The 19,805-nt window shown below is 38.1% G+C and overlaps 1 protein-coding gene across 3 annotated transcripts; it reads right to left on the bottom strand.

The window, feature by feature from the left end:
* Window positions 1–374: 374 nt before the first annotated feature.
* Window positions 375–19,457, bottom strand: AGO1 (protein argonaute-2). Of its 3 annotated transcripts, none has more exons than XM_069048565.1 (12): window positions 19,271–19,457; window positions 13,139–13,293; window positions 7,391–7,453; window positions 5,704–6,384; window positions 5,358–5,580; window positions 5,070–5,300; window positions 4,816–5,008; window positions 4,142–4,275; window positions 3,867–4,051; window positions 3,118–3,803; window positions 2,857–3,056; window positions 375–2,077 (listed from the first exon to the last, which is right to left on the bottom strand). In XM_069048565.1, the coding sequence occupies exons 2-12, from the start codon at window positions 13,284–13,286 to the stop codon at window positions 1,969–1,971; spliced, it is 2,853 nt and encodes a 950-aa protein (XP_068904666.1). In that variant the 5' UTR covers window positions 13,287–13,293; window positions 19,271–19,457; the 3' UTR covers window positions 375–1,968. The 3 variants fall into 3 exon arrangements, with proteins under 3 accessions (XP_068904666.1, XP_068904675.1, XP_068904683.1); XM_069048574.1 differs by having other exon boundaries at window positions 4,828–5,008; XM_069048582.1 differs by lacking the exons at window positions 13,139–13,293; window positions 19,271–19,457 and adding an exon at window positions 10,452–10,609.
* Between the last annotated feature and the right edge of the window lie 348 nt (window positions 19,458–19,805).

Below are 19,805 nucleotides of genomic sequence, written 5' to 3'. Positions count from 1 at the left end.
CGACAAACGTGAAGACCAATCGACGAAGCAAGCGGACAAATGAACTGCTCGATCTAAGGTTAGGATTTGACGGTCGACTTTCAACCAATGGGAGAGCCAGATTTTGAAATTTTTAACCAATAGGTCCGCGCTTTGTGAACCTTCAGGAGGCGTTTTTTAAGTAGGTCTACCCTAGTCACCTTTACATTGAGGACTTATTCTTATTACGTGTGCCTGGAATGTTTACCTCGCGTCAAGATTTAAAACTGCATTCCTGAACTTTGGAAATTTCTTGCGTTAAAAACCTCGTGCGTTTTTAAGTTCATTTTAATTCGCCAAACGTGTTCATTGATTTATTTGTTGAGAGAGGGATGTGGGGAAGTGAAACACCGAGGAAACTTGCTTTAAACTTTATTGTTTTCTTTAAGATGATTCAGGTCAGTACATAAAATAAGAATAACACAGTAACCAACATTCAATTTTCATAATGTACAGCATGGTCCAAAAAAGATAACACGAAAACCCCCGCTGCCTGCGTTAAAACAATAAAATGGTGTGACTCCTCGATTCGGAACGGAACACAATTACCTCAAATAAAATTGACAAAGTCGAAAGCAATTTTGGACCACCTGTATTTCACAGTTAACTTCTTAAAGCTTAAGGTAATGTCTGCTGTGGCTGCATCAAAAAGGTAATAGAAAACATCGACTTTCTTATTGAAACGATCAAAAAATAAACCGAAAAGCATAGCAGATTTATTTAATAATCGGCATTCTTCCTTGACATGTGGTACTTAGAAATTCGATTTTTCCTTAAACAAATCCACTACACGATAATAAACAAACTACATTTTACTTTGTAAATGTAATAGATATTCTAAGGTACATGTTTTTGTGCTTACAATATCAACGTCTAATTCGAAAAAAGAAGAAAATGGACGATTTGCAAGGAAACGCCTACATCATTTCGAATAGAATTCGAAAAAAAATTAAATAAAATTAGAAAAATACAAAACGTATTTATAAATAATTTATTTGAATAAAATACAAAGACAGAATTAATTCAATTGCAAAACAAAACCCTACTTATAAATTATACAGCTCTGTTAAAATGTTTCTCCAATATTTCCACCTCAGTGGAAGATAATAAAAAGAACTACCAATTCGAAACAAGGGGAACAGCTACACGATAATTTTTAATAATACACTTAATAATAAGAATTCGCTTTCTAGTTATCATTAAAATAAAAATTGATATGCGCTGTGTTGAATTATTATTAAATTTAAAACCTAGCCGTTGCTGTTTACATAAACATACTTACATTATTCTTATGAAAAATGAAGCAAATTACAATACGATAATTTTAAAAAGAATAAAACAATAACAAAAGCGATGTTACCTTATTATGTGTGGAATATCACAAAAGTATAATGGATATAATAATTATTGTGTTAAGTATACAATAATTCTTGACAAGTTTATCGAAAAATCGTGGCATCTTTCTTTATTGGCATCAAATAAATATAACCATCCTCATTTATAAAGGATAACAAACAATCAATCAACTTTTTTTAATAATTCTTTTTTTTTATTATCTGCGATTAAATTTTTGACTCGTCGTTTTTAATAAAAATATACGCTGTCCTGTTACAATCAACTTATTCATTACTTAAAAATATATTTGAATGAAACAGCAAGTCATAATTTAATAATGAGATCCTTCAAATATGGATGTGTACTAGAAATCCTTACAAAACTCAACGGATTCATATAATATATACCTTGAAGCGTCTTTTGATTTGTGCATCGAGGAAGGCGATGTCATACGGAACTACGACCAAAACAACAACAGCTGTTCCATTGCTAAATTATGACTTTTTGTGTAAATTATAAATAAATAAGTGTTTTTGTTTTTTTTTTCTTGACTTAAAAGAAACAACTTCCGTACACACAACACTTCCTCCACCCTGTGACTTTCCAGGGGACGCACTAAGCGAAATACATCACCTTTTTGGTGTCGGCGTGCACCGTTATGGCCCTCGCCATGGCTCCGGGAGTTCGGTCCTCTGACGAACCCGACTGGTGCGATCCTTCACCGCTGCAAAATTATTCATTCTCTTTAATCGAATCCGGCTAGCAATCGACTGCAGTTTTCTTCAAACGACATTCTCGGGGAAGGGAGTAGCGGGATGGTTATAGGTCGGGTAACAACAACCACATCGATCATTCGCCAATGTGTTCAGTCTGCGGTCTGCGTCGCCTTTATTTCTACATTTAATGCCGACAGGTTCAATAACACCACCGTCCTGGTGGTACCGTTCGTTAGGTATTCGCAATCTCATTGCGACCCCGATTAAGATTCTCCATCACGTTTAAACTCAAAAACTAATTCGTAATCTTGTTTTTCTCGAACCTACTGTCTGTGTTGTAAAAAATATTTTACACGAATCGACAAACTCACGAATGTTTCATTATCTCCGTGGCAACAATCGAGATATTCCATTTGAAAACTAAAAATTGCTGTTAGTTCTGACGAAACTTGAAGCGACACGTACTCCACTTTGATGCCAGTGAAATCTTGACTGTACAAAGTACGTATGTTCAATTATAGATAAAACATTTATTGTGACACGGTGAAAAATAATTTCTTTGGGAGTTTTACGTTTTGTTTTTGAATTTTTGAATCATGCAAACAAACAATCCGACACTGATCCAGATCAACGATCGTACGTGAATTACGCAATATTCTGGTTCGAACAAATGGGAGAGATGAAAATTCGTTTGGTCCAATTGACAGAATCGATAACGAGTCCACAATGAAGAAAAGTAACAGCCGCGTTACAAAACTGAGAAAAAAAAAATAAAAATCAGACTTACCTGTCATGCTCCTTCTCTACTAAATGATATCTCGCACGGAAAGCTACCAAGTGGGCGTAATACGCCGGTGCCGGTATAGAGACAGAACGAGTGCAGCGGACGTAAGTGTGACACAACTGATAGGTCAAACACTGAAGCTCATCCGAATCCAAATGGGAATCGTCCCAGAGGACGTGATAATGTGATGGTCTTGATGTACCCTGAGCCACCGACATCATTACATTACATATTTTGCTCGAAATAAAACACGCAAAGTGTTACCTGTATGCCCTGATGGCTGCACAAATAGAAGTCGAACTCTGTCGGATGTGTGATTCCCACGTCGACGGTCGTTCCCGCCGGTATGTTTCCGCTTTTCCCGCTCTGCTCTTTCTTGTCGGCGCAGAAGAGCCTCGTGTGATGTCTCTTTTGCACCACTATGAAGGTGATACCCGGCTTGTAGTCGCCCTCCAGTTTGATGCAAGCCTCGCGGATCGCCGTCAACTCGTGCTGCAACAGCTGCAGGAACTGACCTTCGGAGACGCCGTCACGATAGAGGATGATGCGATGGGGTTTGTAGCCGCCGGTCGATTTGTAAAACATTATCAGGAGCTCCCTGACCATCGAGCTCAGTTCTTGTATGATCTCTTGCCGATGCTGTTGGACTCGCACGGTGGCGGCGTAACGCGACGGATGGGCGTCCATCGAACCGACGACGGCGGCGATCGACGGTTTCTTGTTGTCACCGGCGGGCGGGTGCGTCACGTCGGCCCCCAGGAATATGACGGGTTCGTTAAATATCTTTGGTCTGATCGATGGCACAAGGATGCTGTTGATACCCCCTAACTTAACGTTTATTTTGAGGCATAGATTTGACAGTGTCTGCGGTGATGTTTTGTTAACATTTTTTGCTTGAACACATTGGGTGGCCATCCCTAATACTGTGTCGCCTACCCTTTTAACTTCAGCTGTCGGCGAGAAAACGAAAGATATTTAGAATAAAATCAAAACACGATCGTCGAGAGACTCACCATAGACAGGTGTCTTTCCAGGCAGCACAACGACTACGAGTTGCAACGACTGGAAAGTCGATTTCAGGTACCGGAACATAGGCTCGACTTGATCCGGTCCTGTCGCGTATTTACAAAAACATGGTTGTCCGATTATTGGCATGCCTGCATCGTTCGAGATTTTCTGTAGCTGCTGCGTGAAATTTCTGAAGCAGACACACAACACGCATTATTACACAGACCAGTTCCGAGAGGCGCGCAAAATGTGCAAATTTTTAACAAGCATCAATTCGCACCTTAGAGCGTCTTCTCTAACGGTGCGCTGAGGGGCAAAGCACGCGATAGCCCACACTCGGATTTCGACACCCGTGAAGAACTGCTTCCCACGCATGTCCCAAACGCCCTGGTTAGGCATCGCTTGCTGCTTGCTCTGCAAGAAAACGTAACTGTATTTCTGCGACTTTCTAAAAACAACTTTTTAAAAATCTGCTTTTAACTAGGAAAGAGTGAAAAAACTTTTGTCTGTTTGAAAACTAGAGCTCTACTCGGTGCAAAAGTTATGTTGTATTTCTCAAAATTCGAAATAATAATAAACCACGTGAGCAAATTATTACCGACTTCCAATTGAAACATCGACGCATCTACGAGCTACCACCCATAAAGTACATCAAGTTACATCATAAACGTTTGTTTATCGAGTGAGACCCACGCAAAGCCAATTTTTTTTTTGGACATCTTTTCTCCATTCTTTACTTCTCTCGTGATATAAATTTGACACAATCACGTGATCATAATAACGTTCACATGCCTCAAAACGTAAAAAGCACAAGTCAACGTGAACAAAACAAAATAACGTCAAAATTCCAAACTAGCTACGACAAAACACGTTCAGCCGACTAGACTGTCCGATATACCGGAAATAATCAGTCTACTGTCTAAAATAATAATAGTAATACAACTTGAAACTAACGTGCCAGCCCACCTGTCCGCTGAGGGAAGCCACCCGACCACCGTACTGGAGTTTGGGAGGCGGCAGAACTCTCCCGCGGACCTCCATCATGTTGTTGCTGATGGTCAGACCGAACTCCTGCACGTAGGGGTCGTTGTTGAAGTCCGCTCTTCTGACCAGATTGTTAATTTCACGTTCTCTGTCCGGAGCCGATCTGAATACGAAACAATGGAACAGTGTGACGACGTGAAAACTAGATTATCGCTCGTTATCACCTTGCTGTTGCTTTAATCATGGTGGATGTTTGCATGTCCGTTAGTTTCTTGATACATCGTTGGCCGGCTACAATGTTGCAGACTTCTAACGGTAAGTAGGTGTGTTTGTGTTCCTGGCCAACCTGGAGGCACGGCAGATGAGGATATCTCAATTTCATTTTGTACTTGTCGAGGAAATATTTGGCTACGGTACATTCTACGGTTTGTCCGTTGTCCAGCTGAAGGGGGAAACTGAAACACGAGATAGGGGTGTGAGCCGATGAGAGACCCAAAATCGTGACTACTCACGATTGCATCTGGGCCGGTCTTCTTGTCACATTGCACACCCTGTACTTCCGCCTCATGGTTCCGCAATGCGTTATTTCGATTTTTAATCCTTTTATCTCTTTCGTGAACTTGACTCGCTGACTGTCCGTCAGAGGTTTTCTTTGTTCGTTGATATCTCGGATGTCCAACACTTCGCACATAAATTCGATGACCGGTTGAGCCTTATAGAAGGCCGTCGCAGATACTGGAAGAGTCAATCATAAAGATTTCTCCAGACTAAATTAGAGAGAATATATTCCTTCACGATTTTTAGTGTGCTTAATTTTTATTGTAAGTTTACAAAGGGAACGGTAGAAAAATCGCTCACCGTCAATGTTCAGCATCATTTTCCACTGGCTCGGTCTCACCGACTGGTGGAAACCGAACCACACCTCCCTGCCGCCTCCCAGGGGGTGATAATATCCTTCCGGGCTGCTGAAGAAGCTCCTTCCCACCGGCGTGTAGCTCATCGAGGGCAGATGCCTCATGACGACGTCGAGCGCTAAAATAGCTTCGTAAGGAATCTGCCTCGTCCTCCCTTCTAAAGCCTCTTCGAGCCCGTAGAGCGACACTTGCGCCACCCATTTGATTGTCACCCTGAACAACCTATCTTTGCCTTCCCCGGGCAACGTCACCTCCAACTCTTCGCGGGAATTCCCGATCGGAAGGGGATCCCTCGTGTACAAGTTGTTCCTGCCGTCGAAGACGGGTTTCAAGTTGCCGAAAATCTTCCCGTAAGCGTGCACCATTGTTTCGATGATCTCCCGATTCACCTTCCTGGGACACTTGTCTGGCTGGATGCTGACGTCGTAATGGTGGACGAACCCTCGGGGCATCGTCACTTGGAAATGGTTAGCCTTCAAGCCTATGGGGCGACCTTCTCGTCCCAGGTTCGGTCGACGGGGACATTGGAAGACCGGGGGATCTGTCGTGGGAGGCACGGTCGCGAGAGCCGTGCTCGTCGCCCCCACGACGGCCACGGCTGTGCTCGCACTCCCAGGTGTGGTTGCTGAAACGATAAAAACGATTGGTGTATCTTATACTCGACAGATTCTCTAAATTAACCTTCGAATTTGTCATCGATATCATCGAGACTAGTTTCGGCGTTCCTGATTATATCCGGAATCATGATTGATTTCCGTCAAAAAATTAACAAAAGAAAAAGTACAACAATATTATGACACGAACACGCAGACGGTCACAAACATAAATAAATTAAATAAAAGTTGAGCGAAGACCTTATAAAAGCAATTTTCCCACAAAAAGATTTAAATTGAACAAAAACAACACTGAAGATAAAACTAATCAATTCATTTTTGTTGGTCTGAAAGGTGATTTTTTTATAAAATCTTGAATACGACAATCAGTTTTTTTTAAATCAACAAAAAAAAATAGAACACATTCAACGACATACTGTCTACAAACTGTGAGTACACACGTACGTGATAGAAACGTAAGATTCTTTGCTAAATTCTTTTATTATTAAAAAACTGTGCTTTACATAAAATAAATTTGTTAAATTATAAAATGAATGAACCTACCAACTTCAAGGTTGTGCATCTACCAATTAAGTAAAGACAATGTAATAATAATAGTCAAGGTCGCAAGAAGATAACAATTCACCTACTCTACATTTGAACTTTTACTAACGAAGATAAAAATAGATTATCGATTTATATCTGATAAAAGGACAAATTATCGAATTGTTGTAGTGCTATTCTCTCAAAGATAAGATTTACAAACAAATAAAATGGTTTTTCTTGATAACGCCACGAACCAGCGCCTGAAAAAGGATAAGAAAGTACTTTTGAAACATATTTAAAACTGAATCATGAAATCCATTGAAGATCCTAGTCGTCGTAGACGTTTGAGGGACTTCATACCATTCACCTTCTTCTCAACAACAGATGTTTGATGGAATAACAAAATAAAAACGCAAAAAAAATCCGAAAATAACCCGAACGATAGGTAATGCCAATGATAATGTGGAAATGAAAAAAAAATTGTAATTTTACCTGGATCTGCAAATGTAGTTTGTGGCGGTGGACTCTGTCGAGGCGGGCTCGTCTGCCACGATTCTGGAAAAAAGCTTTTGCTTACGAAAATTGCGAAATAAACAATACTAAATGTAAGGCTACAAAAGTAAACGAGAAACTAAATTAAATGTTTCGTACGAGAACGTAACAAAATAATTGGAAAAAAAAAGAAATCAACAAAAATTTAAAAAATTATAAAACCATCTTTCGACAAAGACATTTGGTAAAAAAATGTTTCTGTCTAGTATACAAGCACGAGCTGCAACTGAACTGAAAAAGGGACAACCCTGAAGAAATGGGAATAACGACGGAACGCAGGTGGTAGAGACCATATGTTGCTCCTTTCGATACCATCAATCCCACGTCCAAAGTATTGGTTTGAATTAAAAAATGTTAATTTCCAAAAAAAAAGCAGTTACACATTTTGAGACTTAAGACGGGATAAGTGTGTAAACAATTGTTTTTTAAACAAACAAATCGTCCCCAATTCAATGTCGGCCAGTTTTCACATCAATGATAAAATCTACTTAATCATTTCGAAACAGATTAACTAAATAATCACCTTATCTCACATATTTTCCAATTTCAGATCATAAATACCCACGTTCTGTGAGATTGTTTCAGACGAAAAATTCATTCCACACCGAGAACTAAATTACATGAATATTTTCGAGTTAGTAAAACACGAAACGTGATCTTTATGCGCTTTTCCATGATCAACTGGCCTATTAGTTCCGTCGCTGTTTATCACAGTAAACAGCGATTATTTATGGTTATCATAACAAGTTACAAACAATGTAAAAACTGACAAATTTTCAAGTTCGTTAACAAAACAAAATTTGAGAAAAATTTGTAATCGTTTGGGAGAAAACAGCACGCGCACAGACAAGTATTATCCTAATTTTGTTTTGATACGTAAATACGAATTACAAAGATAAACAAAAATATTTTAATATTTTGGACCAAAACGTTACTTTCAGCTTCTCAATACATTTTACTGTATTTTGGCAAGTGGAAAGAAAAACCTGCACAACATGAATTTTCATACAGCACGATCAACTTGTGATTTTTTTTAATGAAGGCAAAAATCGCTTCATGGCAATAGAGCGGTTCTTTCGCACCTCAGAATTTTTATTTTAAAAGTATGTATTACAATGAAACTATAACCAGAGATCTGTTCAGCCTTTTACAAGACTAACGTATCCCCACACATTAATTAGAATATCGAAATACCGTAGAAACATGCCGACGTCACACCTGTTGAGAACCCCTTTCTTCAACAGAGCAAGATCAGGTGACCTCCGCATAACTTTCAAAAGGAATTATGTATTAGTTGATCGGCACTTAAACGTAACGAGCAATTAATAATCATATAAATTGAAATCGCACTGAAAATTTAATTTGACTACCGATAAAGATCGGGGAAAAAACACCTGTACAACAAATTTGCTTTGAAAGATCAATATGAGCTCAACATTACGCTCGTCCTGCAGAAATATTCAGCAACGTATGTGTTTGTGGCTGTATCTAGGTAGCAACTGAATCTCACATTTAACAGAAGCTGTTAAAAAAACGTATTTCGACATTATGCATACATATTATGCTAAAGAAAAAATAATTGCTAAAAAAAATGTTTAAAACCTAAATCTTGAATTGATCGAATTGCCGCTACAGTCTCTGGACTCGTCAAACAAAAACTTCGGAAGGAATTTGACCAAAACTGTGAGAACAAATCATTACCAATGCTATCAGATTACGGAAGCTTTCGACGTGCAGGATTTAAAGCTACAGAGCAATGCTTGGGCAAAAAAAAATCTTTTTTTTGGTATCTTCGATGGCAAATCAAATTTGACTGAATAAAAAAACTTCGAAACAAATTTGTACGTTGTTTTATTAATATTTTACAGTGATCACAAACGTTTCGACCCCATTTCAAATCATGTAAATTCAATTAAATATTTGTAGATTTCCAAAAGCTATCCAATACTGGTTACTTCAGCAGTCAGAAAAGTCGACTCATGGCCGTTTAAAAAAATGGTCTACTATCAATACTGAGTTTTAACCGATAAGAAAGTTGACTTGTGTAGTTGTTTATATTTTGAATGAATCTTCTTTCTTTATAAATTATCATAAGCTGCTGTGATTTAAAAATAAACTGGATTTAATTTGGAATAAAGGAAAAAAAAAGTCTAACCGATTAGTAAATCAGATAGTTCAACTCGACGAAAAATTGGGACATTTAATAATGGGTACACTCCCAAATAATTTAAACGTCTTCTTCGATAACATTTAACGTGTGTGTGTGTGTATATAATCTAGATAAGAATGATAACGATTGCCTTGGGCTAACAATAGAGCTGAACCAACCCTGGCGTCGGTTGTAACTAGTACAGGACCGGACTAAATCAATAAGGCCAGTCGAGTCGAGGCCCAGACTCGGGGTCAACGTACGAAAATGCACTTGACGTCGACAGCAAATGCATCGATTATTACGAAATACTCGGAATACACAAGAAAAATTATTTTTACCAGCACACCACGTCGCAAAAGTCAACCTGACAAACCGATAAACAAAGAAACGAATTGCGTTACATTAATGGTCGAATGAATAAAAATCGCACAATGACGATCACGGAAGCCCCAAATTCCACGAAACGGCGAAAAAACAAGACACTCGCGTCGATTCCGGACCAAAAGCGTAACTACGCGTAAAAATTGGGGCCCCACGGCGTTCCGTTTGGCGAAAAACGAGATGACCTTATTCCGGAGTCCTAATGTATTCTTAGGTTAAGTCATTTAAACAGAATTAAAGGTAATTTGGTGTGTCGCCGTTTCCCGAAGGTCTCCCCCGACGAGGCTCCGGTCCCGTTTCGCCCCACCGTCGGTCGATTCCTGCCGAAAGGTCCGTTTCCTGGGCGTAAAACGCGGAAAACAACACGGGGAGCTCCTCGTTTTTCCAACCAAACAAAAACAACGGACACGAAAGACGGTGGCACAGGCGGCCCGATCGATCCGAAATTTTACACAAAACGAAACTTACGGCCTCCAGGTCCAGGATACATGCTTTAAATTTAATATAAACACACAAGCACACCACTAACACACCACTATTCGAAAAAGTGTCTATCTAGTTACAAAGATAGGCGGACATTTGCAATTGTTGAACGTGACGTCACCACACGAAAGCTGCACAAAATCGAGGAAGGCGCAAACGCACGCTATTCGTCGATCGCCGATCCACCCGTCTCACTCGCACTCGTGTTGTGATGCGTTGCTAAGGTGACGGACGCGACGGGCGCCAAATTTGAAAACGCACACCTTTCGAAAGTGGTCGCGATGTAGGCCAGGGGCGTCCGTCGCGGCTAAAAACGGGCGGCCGACGAGGCGGTAACGACGGACAATTTGCGATCATCGCTCGAGGAAATTAAATTCATTTCCTGGGATGGAAGAATGAATCACGCGCATTAATCACGAAAAGTCACGGTAATGGGAGCGCGTCACTACCGATCGAATGGAAATGTCCGATTTCCATTCGTCGAAGTGCACTTTACATCCTTCCATCAATTGAATTATTGGCGCCTTTGTGTTTGGGGCGTGTTGGTATCGTGATAACTTCCTACATATTCAAATTTTACCAAATTCAATAAATTGACATTAGGGGGCGCTGCGTACACAAAAAATATTGTATTGAAAGCATCAACATTTTGGAGTAATAATTATCGCCAATCAAAAGATGATTCAAACTACTGACTGCAATCGGTAACGTCAAGGACGAATTTTAATTTATTTAAATTAATTTACCCAAGTACGTGACGGCTCATTAAACACAGGAATATTCCGACGGGCTACCGAGAAAACCCGATCGTGCGGTGCTCACAATGGCACTAAAGTCACTAAAATTATTGATGAAGTTCGTTTTTTCATTTTACTAGAGATCAAAGGTTAAATATGTGCAATATTTAAAAACTTGTTGGCTGAATTAAACGATTAGATTTACTTTCTGTGAAATGCTTAACGGAAAAAAATTCCATGAATATTTAAATTTATTAACATTAAGTATACTTTTAAAATTGTTGCTATCTTCTATGTATTTCCAAAATAATAAGAGAAAACTAGTTTCGTAGATTTAAATATTAAAAAAAAAACTGTAGGTACTTCTTGCATAAATTGAACTCACCTTACACCCTTTTTTTTGCTAAATCTTATTAACTAAAAACTGCAACCAATAACTTCCACTAAGCGACATTAACTGCTTTACACCTCTGTATGCAATGATGTAGCCAATACAATGGAGTTAAGTAACAGCGATAGTAAAAAATAACAATACTGACCCCCCGTCCATAAAATAAATTCTCCACATATCTGCGTGCCACGTGTAATCGTAATTGGAGTATTAAAATACCTACAAGTCTGTATTCATTCTTTTTTAAATCTTTGGATCTTTGTCTTATGAAACGTCTAAACAAAAATTAATTAGCAGCTCAAGATTGTCTTATTCTTTCAATTACGTTCACTCAAGACGACTTGGAATGAAAATAAAAGTTGGAAACATTTCCGACATATAAATTCCAAGTAGTTCAAACTTTCCGAGAGCAGATGTGAAAGCAATAGTGACATCCAGCTGTAGTTATTGATCTTCCTACTGAACTTGAATAACAAAGCGTTTAAAGAGACAGTTAAACGTTATATTTATTTTTGTGCATATCGTATTGAAAGTAGCACTTTTTTAAACGTAAAATCGTAACAAAAGTGGCACGTTTTTAAACGAAAAATCGTAATGAAAGTAGTACTTTTTTGCATCATTTTATTCCGTCTCCTTAGAGATGATTGTCAAAGCATACCTACCTACTTTTTTTTTTAATTTCCATACATTCTTTTAGGACAAAAAAATAAGTGTGTACAATAGTCTCTTTTTTTCACTTGTTTGCTTGATTAACTCGGGCTACGCCATCGTGAATTAAAACTGTAAATTCATGAAAAAAGTACGACTTTCATAACTAGTTGTATAAATAACTATTTTTAATTACCTTTTTGAAAAATAAATGTGGTATCTTGAGTTGCCTACTCTACAATCAGTAAAGCGCAAAATATCAATTGCACTCCACTAGCTTGACGTAATAGGTATACTATGTGATCAAATAAAAATGCTATCCAAGTTACCTATGAAATTTAAAAATCACTGTCTTAGCTACGTTCTCATTTTCAACGTCATTATTTTACATTTTTACTTTGGACAATACAAAATTTATGCTGACATCCTACTTCCTCTAATAACAGGTATTTGCATAAGAACTGCACGAATTAGGCTAAGACGCTGGGTTTTGTTTTTCATGGGTAACTTTGATGGGATTTTTTTTGTGATATGGTACAACACATTTCAACACACTTTTATTTAATGTTCTCCTTGAAGTATAATTTTTATCATCCATCTCTTTTCTTCCGAGAAGACTTTCTATAGTGACAATTATTATGATACTGTTTTATCCGTAACATTAGCGCTCTACGATCTCCATAAAACAAAGAACATGACTAAAACGTTTCGGATCATTTCAATACCCTTCTCTCGTTCAATCAGAGAGAGTCGCAGACTATTCCTCATTTGAACAAAACATACCTATCTTTCAATTCTCGCTGGAAACTATTACGATATTGCAAAAACCGAACGGTTATATCATCAAAACCACGATTATAGCAATCATCGTCGACAACTGTAATTGTAATAATCACCATTGGGTTGTTGCTGTTGTTGCTGCATGGTCGCGTGGTGCGATAGGTTCACTTGAGATCTGTGTCCGATGAGACTTAATGTGGTGAGATCAGGTAGCAGCTGGGGTATACCTGGCTGCATATTCTTCAACTCCGTACCAGCAGACATTTTTACTCTGGAAGAAAAAAGAAAAATCGAATAGCCATTCTTGCGTGTACTTTGGGACATGCTTTTCATTACTCCGCAACCACCACACCTGTGTTCGCTTGTTTCACCCGGTTTGTTATTACGACCGCCTATTTCGCGTTTCGACTTTACGACGACGTAATCGTAAAAATTCAGACATTCGCACCAACACTAAACGTAACAGTTTTTAAAATCTGATTCTTTGGCAAAAACTATAAACCCTTTGAAGCGATTAGTTTTTGCGCGTACACCGAGCTAAACTTCGAAAAATATGTACTTGTTAAATAAAATTATTGAACTACCTAGAAATAATTCTTGTTTCGTAACCAGATGGAGTGTCTGTCAACAGTACACGAGATTAGAATTGTATTTATTTTGTAACTTTGTCGATTGATATTTGGTGTGAGTAGATATGATATTACCAGTTCTCGCTCAGGTGATTCTGAAATAAGTTTGGAAAAAAGATGTGGGGTATCCCTGACACAAAATATTTCTGCGTAAATGACGTTGGGGGGAAATCAAAATGATGGAAATTATCCCATATCGTCGTATTTTCGACGCCTATGAATAGGGAAAATTTGTCCGAATTTGTTCACTTCATTAGCAACCATTATTACATCAACTCCACAATAAAGTCGTAGGTGCAAGCACACTGCTTTGTTTCTAGGGAAATGATCGAAAGAAGTAAGGTTACGTTTGTGGCTGCCGGGCAACTTTAACCTTTGATAATTATTGTTGCTAAACTATCAGGATAATCAATTAAACACCTATAAGTCAGCAGCGTACTAGCAATTTTGACCAAATTTTCAATCATTTGTATCTCGAAAACGAAAAAACTTCTATAAGAATTTTTCTTGTCTACGACTTCTTCTCATCATCACCAATTACCGGGTTTTTTTTTCAAACTTATTTCAGAATCAGCCTGTATACTTGTAGATTGCAGGAAATTAAAAAAAAATGGTGATTTGAACTTTATCTGACTTTCGACTCCTTTTAAAACAATGAAAAAAATTCATAAATTTTCGATTTGTTGTAACTAATACTTCAGCAACTTCAGTTTCGATCTCTTTTAAAATATCGTACATGAAATTTTTGTTAAAAATTACGGTTTTTCAAACTCACATTTTTACCTTGTTTTTTTGGGTTTTAAGAAAAAAATCCCCATACAGGGGGAACTCAAAAAATAACATATTATTATACTCCATACCGCCATACCGCCTGAAAATCTTCATTAATTAGTATAATCACGAGAAAACTTGAATTTGAAAAAATAAAATTGTCTTTAAATGCACTCCTGCCACACTAGTTGTTATCTTCAGAGGCCATTTTCAAAGTTCAAAAACATCTTAACCTCAGACAGACATTCGTTATTTTAGGCATGTCATTATACAGGGTGTTATTGAAAGTTGTACAGATATAACGGGCCTTCAAATAAATTTATATTTAGAGCAACCTATGGAAATTCAATTATTTGCAACATTTTTCCAGCGTAGAAAATGACACAAGAAACGTCTGACATTTTAACGAAATAAAATTAGGTTACAAAATATTTTTAATTTTTGTAGTGCATTCTCCCTATTCCCCCTCCACGGAATATGACAATATGAAATTGGGAAAAAGCTTACTATGTAACTTGTGTAACTCCGGACAATAGGAAATTGGTTCCCTACAAAAATTACTTTACACTGTTAACAGAATTAGAATGTCGTCTACGCCTATTCTAAATATATATTTATTTGAAGGCCCGATATTAACCACGAGTTACTGGCTTCATGTACCCTGTATGTTGCAACAAGTAACATAAATCATCATCACACTTTCCCATGCGCACGCCAATGCCAAAAACGTCAGCTCAAGTTTAAATAAAATGAATCTCGGATCATATCGATCAAATTAATGTTCGACGTCCGCTTTAACAGTCACCGTATCTTATCGGTTGATACATTTTTTTGGCTTATTGGACGATTTTTGTCTTTTGCAGTAACAAAAACTATGAGCTATGGATTTCATTATTTCAGCGTTATTCCGCTTCGTTACTACTACGCGCAGTTAACTGTTATATAAAACACTTTGAAGGTACAAAAGAATAGCTCTTTATGTAACCAATTGGGAAATGTCTCATTTTGTCCAACGAGTTACACAAAATGGCGTTTCCTACCGTGTTTCATATTCCTTCTAATTAATTTCATGATTGTACTGATAACCAAGTAGTTATGTTAATTTCGCTTGGCAGTTTGAAGTTTCGTTTATGTTATGAAAAATGAGTTTTGATACACTCAATTAATGTCGAAGAGATTGCAGAAAATACAATGTCATCAGTGTTTTCGGTATATCAAGATTATGTATGACTTTTTTGTCGTCAAACAAATGTTTCATCACCAGTTGCGAAGAGTGACGTTTCGGAACTTTAAAACATTAAAACATACCAAATTTAGAAAAAATTAATCATTAAATAATCAATTAATGAATTTTTATAAAATGAATACCCGCTATCTCCTGTAAATTTCACTGCACTTGAAGGGAAAGGTTTTACTCGTAACTTTTGACAGATACCAAAAAGCAAACTCATTCTTTAATACAAAATCATAATTACAACAAAACTAAAACAGCGACTACAAAAATGTTTGAAGTTCGATGGGCCGTTAAGGAACAGTTTTCAAATAAGTTAATTCTGTTTGAAATTCCCTGACACTGGCTGTATTGCAATATTATTAGGCTGGCCTAGTAGGTCAACATTATTTCCCGGATTGCTCAATTACATAATCACAAATTAATGCAATTGACCAATACCAACAATGAAATGAAACCTATTACACTTGATCTACGTATATTTTTCCTACAGTTAAATGAAAATTAAAAAAGAAATGTTCAAGATTGAACACGTACCAAAAGAAACAAAGAATTTGGAAACGAATGGACAAAGTCAAAAAACATTTATCTTGATTATTACGTTTTCGTATTATCTTGATACCCTGCGGTACTCTCCGTTCCAATTGGACAATAATTTGCTTATGCGTATGCACCTGAGTCTCTTCGCGATGTTCATATTTCACCGCCCATCCACATTGGTAAAGTACCTTGCTCACGCTTGGCTACATTTCTGATATTCGGAGTCCTGATGACCTTCATCACTGTTAGTCCTTAGCGTAAAGCGTAAATAGATTATTGGTGGAAATTGGATTGCAAAATAAAGCAACGGATTCAAATCATTATGTTGGAGAATTGAAAAACATTTACTTACCCGGCGCACTAACTTCTTTTTTAGATATAATTATACAATACGATCAACAAAAAAAGAAATAAAGGGCGGATATTGAAAAAACACGCGTCACTTGTTATATTTTGTAACACCGAAAACAGTTTCACAAAGATCAATTTTATAGCATCGTTTCTAGTGATTATTGAATGTGGGGTTGGTACTAATAGTAAATTTCAGTGTTAAATGTGATGTCATTTTTACCTGAATTCATGTTTTGGATCAAAATAAACTATTAAGGGATTATTATTGTAACAACATTTGGGAGACAATTTGAAATTTAATTTTCAATGAAATGACATTGCTTCGTCAGTACAAACCCAATTCCATTAAAATAAGTCACTAGATAATTATAATTTTATATTAAAAAAAAATAAATGAATGAAGCCGAAGTAGAAAAAATAGCATGTTACACTCGTTTCACAAGACATGTTGTCGAACTCGTTCCTGTAGAGCACTCCTCGCTGCGTTCGTCGTGCTCTAAACCCTCTTGTTCGTCTTGTGCAACTCGTATAACTATAACTAACTCGGAACTATTTTAATGTTTAATTAAACATTTCTCGAAAATATTAATACGTATGTTTTTTTCTATTTTGATATGAAAGAATATTTATCTCATTATTGGAAAGTGTAAAACATTCCATCTGTATATTCTTGGATTTGATTCATTACATTCTTACACCCCTTAACGACAGTCACCAGGATTTTATTCCAAGACGTATGTCGGATGTCGTTCAACACCACACAACAAATTACATTTGACATTTAAAGCGCACTCTTGCCACCATGAGAAAATAAAATAAAATAAAACAAAAATTTGTATTATTGGAAATATGTACTTTTCTTATTATAGCCTTTTTCTGTTCAGATTAACATTAACAAGTTTCACTTTAATAAAAATTAGATAAGATGTTTTATTTGTTATAGGAGTAGGTGAAATTTTGATAAAATCAATCAAATTTTGATAACTTCAATAAACCAGCCAATTCGTACTAATTTATTAAGATTTTCAGGTGGAAATTTTCCCCGATTGGAATTTTATTAATTTTATTAATTTATGAAACAGAGCTACACCCTGAAATAAACAAATAAAATCAATTAAATATAAGAGGAATAATAAGAGACACCTTCGATTTTAATTGTCCTACGCGGGAACCTTTTCTTAAAACCCTAAAAAAGTTAAATGTGAGTTTTTTGACTTGCTAGATAAAGGTAAAATCTTGAATTTGTTTACTATTTACGATATTTTAAAAACTCAAGATGTAAAATTAACTAAAATAAAGCAAAAATTTACGACTTCTTCGATGTTTTAAAAGAGGTCGAAAATTAAATAAAATCTGTTAAAATTAAGCTAAAATCTTATATTTATTTATATTATTAGAACTGGTATTACCACATCTACCGGTGTGCCAGTTCCGAAAACGAATTGGAATTACGACGCAACATTTTTTCCGCGTACACTCTGTACCAGCCCTGTTACCTGTTTCGTCGAAAAAAATACACCGCTGGCACTGCTTTCAACTCCTATTATCTTCCCCACACTGTATCACACTTCTTTTGTCTCCATACCGTCACACTTTCTACTCTCATTCTAGCCAAACGGCACTTGTTTTCCCCGTAATTTTTGTTTTTATCGAACACTTCCAATCCAACAAAATAAATGACGTCACTATCTAGTGATAAGATAGTGATAATGAACCCATTTACTTGTTGCACGAACGAACATTCTCCGTTCGATATCGGATTACATAAGCTTTCTTCGCCGTTAACACCGACCAACTAACAAAATCGAAATTTCTCATTCGAAAAGCTACTTTCGCGGCCAACCAGAATAATTGAATTCGTCGACTTGCACGTCGCGGTATCCTTCACGCGATTCGATTTCATTTGTAGGGGTGGTGCTGGTAAGGTATCATTTATTCCCCAAGCTCTTCATTATCCCAACGTCGGACAAGGTCGACGCGATTCAGGCAGTGCGACAGAAGGAGAGGGCGAAACGAACGCACTGAGCGGACGAAAGGGAAATCGTGGGGCAGGCTGATGCGCTTCTTCGCCCGCACGGATAATAAAGACCGCCTGATCAAAAAAAACCGGAACATTCGGGAGCGGGAGCGATGTTCGAAGTGTCGGTAATTTCTGAAAATGAAAAGAAAATCCGACATCCTTGATCTTGATCTTGGCAAAGCACTGAATAAATATCAGCAGACTTCTTTATCTAGTGTGCGAGGAGGCGGCATGAGAATTTTGTTTGGTTTTTGTTTTTGTTGATCTTTAGTCCGTCCTGTATATGTGTTTCGAGGCGATCAAGGTGTTTTGGAATAAAAATCGTGGGAAAAACACGCCGACAAAGTTCGTGGAATTCCAGGTCATCCGTCAACTTTCTCTTGGTGGTGGAGCGCCCCAGAATCGGGCCACCTATATATAATAATGTTACGACGTAAATCCGCGTTATCGGCCGAGGAGGCAATGCACCGCAACTGCGATTACGCGATAAAAGTGGAGGAAAGAGCGGAAGAGAAGGTCGGAATATGGGGAAATGGCGCGATGAAAAGCGAACCCCCAACATGTCCCGTACCCAAAATAGCCAACATCTAGAATGAAATTAAACGTAGGCCCTGGCCTAGGCCAACAGAATCTTCGAAATACGCTCTCAAGGCCATGCCGGGTGTAGGACAAGACAACACCGCACACACTCAAACATTCTACGTACCTCCTTTGATAATCCTAATCCTTGTTTGACATACACCGAAACATGCCGGAAACGTAACGATATTGCACACGGACGCGATTTCCGCCCTGATCATATCATAGAAATGTTTATTTCCACTTTGATTTGTGTTTCTTTTGTCGCGAGAGCACTTGTTTTGGATACCTAGATGTCTGGATTTTAGCTGACCGCGGCGGCGCGCCTGCGCCCGTCCCGCGGGGGTTTTGGGTTGCGTAACGCGCTCTAGCCGCCGAAAATCACGAGGGTGATATAACGCCGCCCTCCGCCCCCGTTGGCGGTGGCACGCGTCCCTGCTGCGCCGACAGCCAAGGTCGCGCAGCGAAAACGCGCCGGCAGCAGCCCTCTTCCCGTCCAAAAAATTCAGCAGCGCCGCCAATCGCCGGTGTCGGTTTTCCGAATTTCCGGCGGGAAAGCGGCGCGCAACGGTAAACCGATGCGGCGCCGTTTCAGCACGTGGTGCAATAAACAAGGGAACGAGCCCCGAAGGGGTCGTCCACGCCGGAGACGGCCGCCGAGG

The sequence above is a fragment of the Tenebrio molitor genome, chromosome 1 (assembly GCF_963966145.1).
Source record: "Tenebrio molitor chromosome 1, icTenMoli1.1, whole genome shotgun sequence".
Classification (NCBI taxonomy): domain Eukaryota; kingdom Metazoa; phylum Arthropoda; class Insecta; order Coleoptera; family Tenebrionidae; genus Tenebrio; species Tenebrio molitor.
This window is presented reverse-complemented; position numbering and strand designations above follow the sequence as displayed.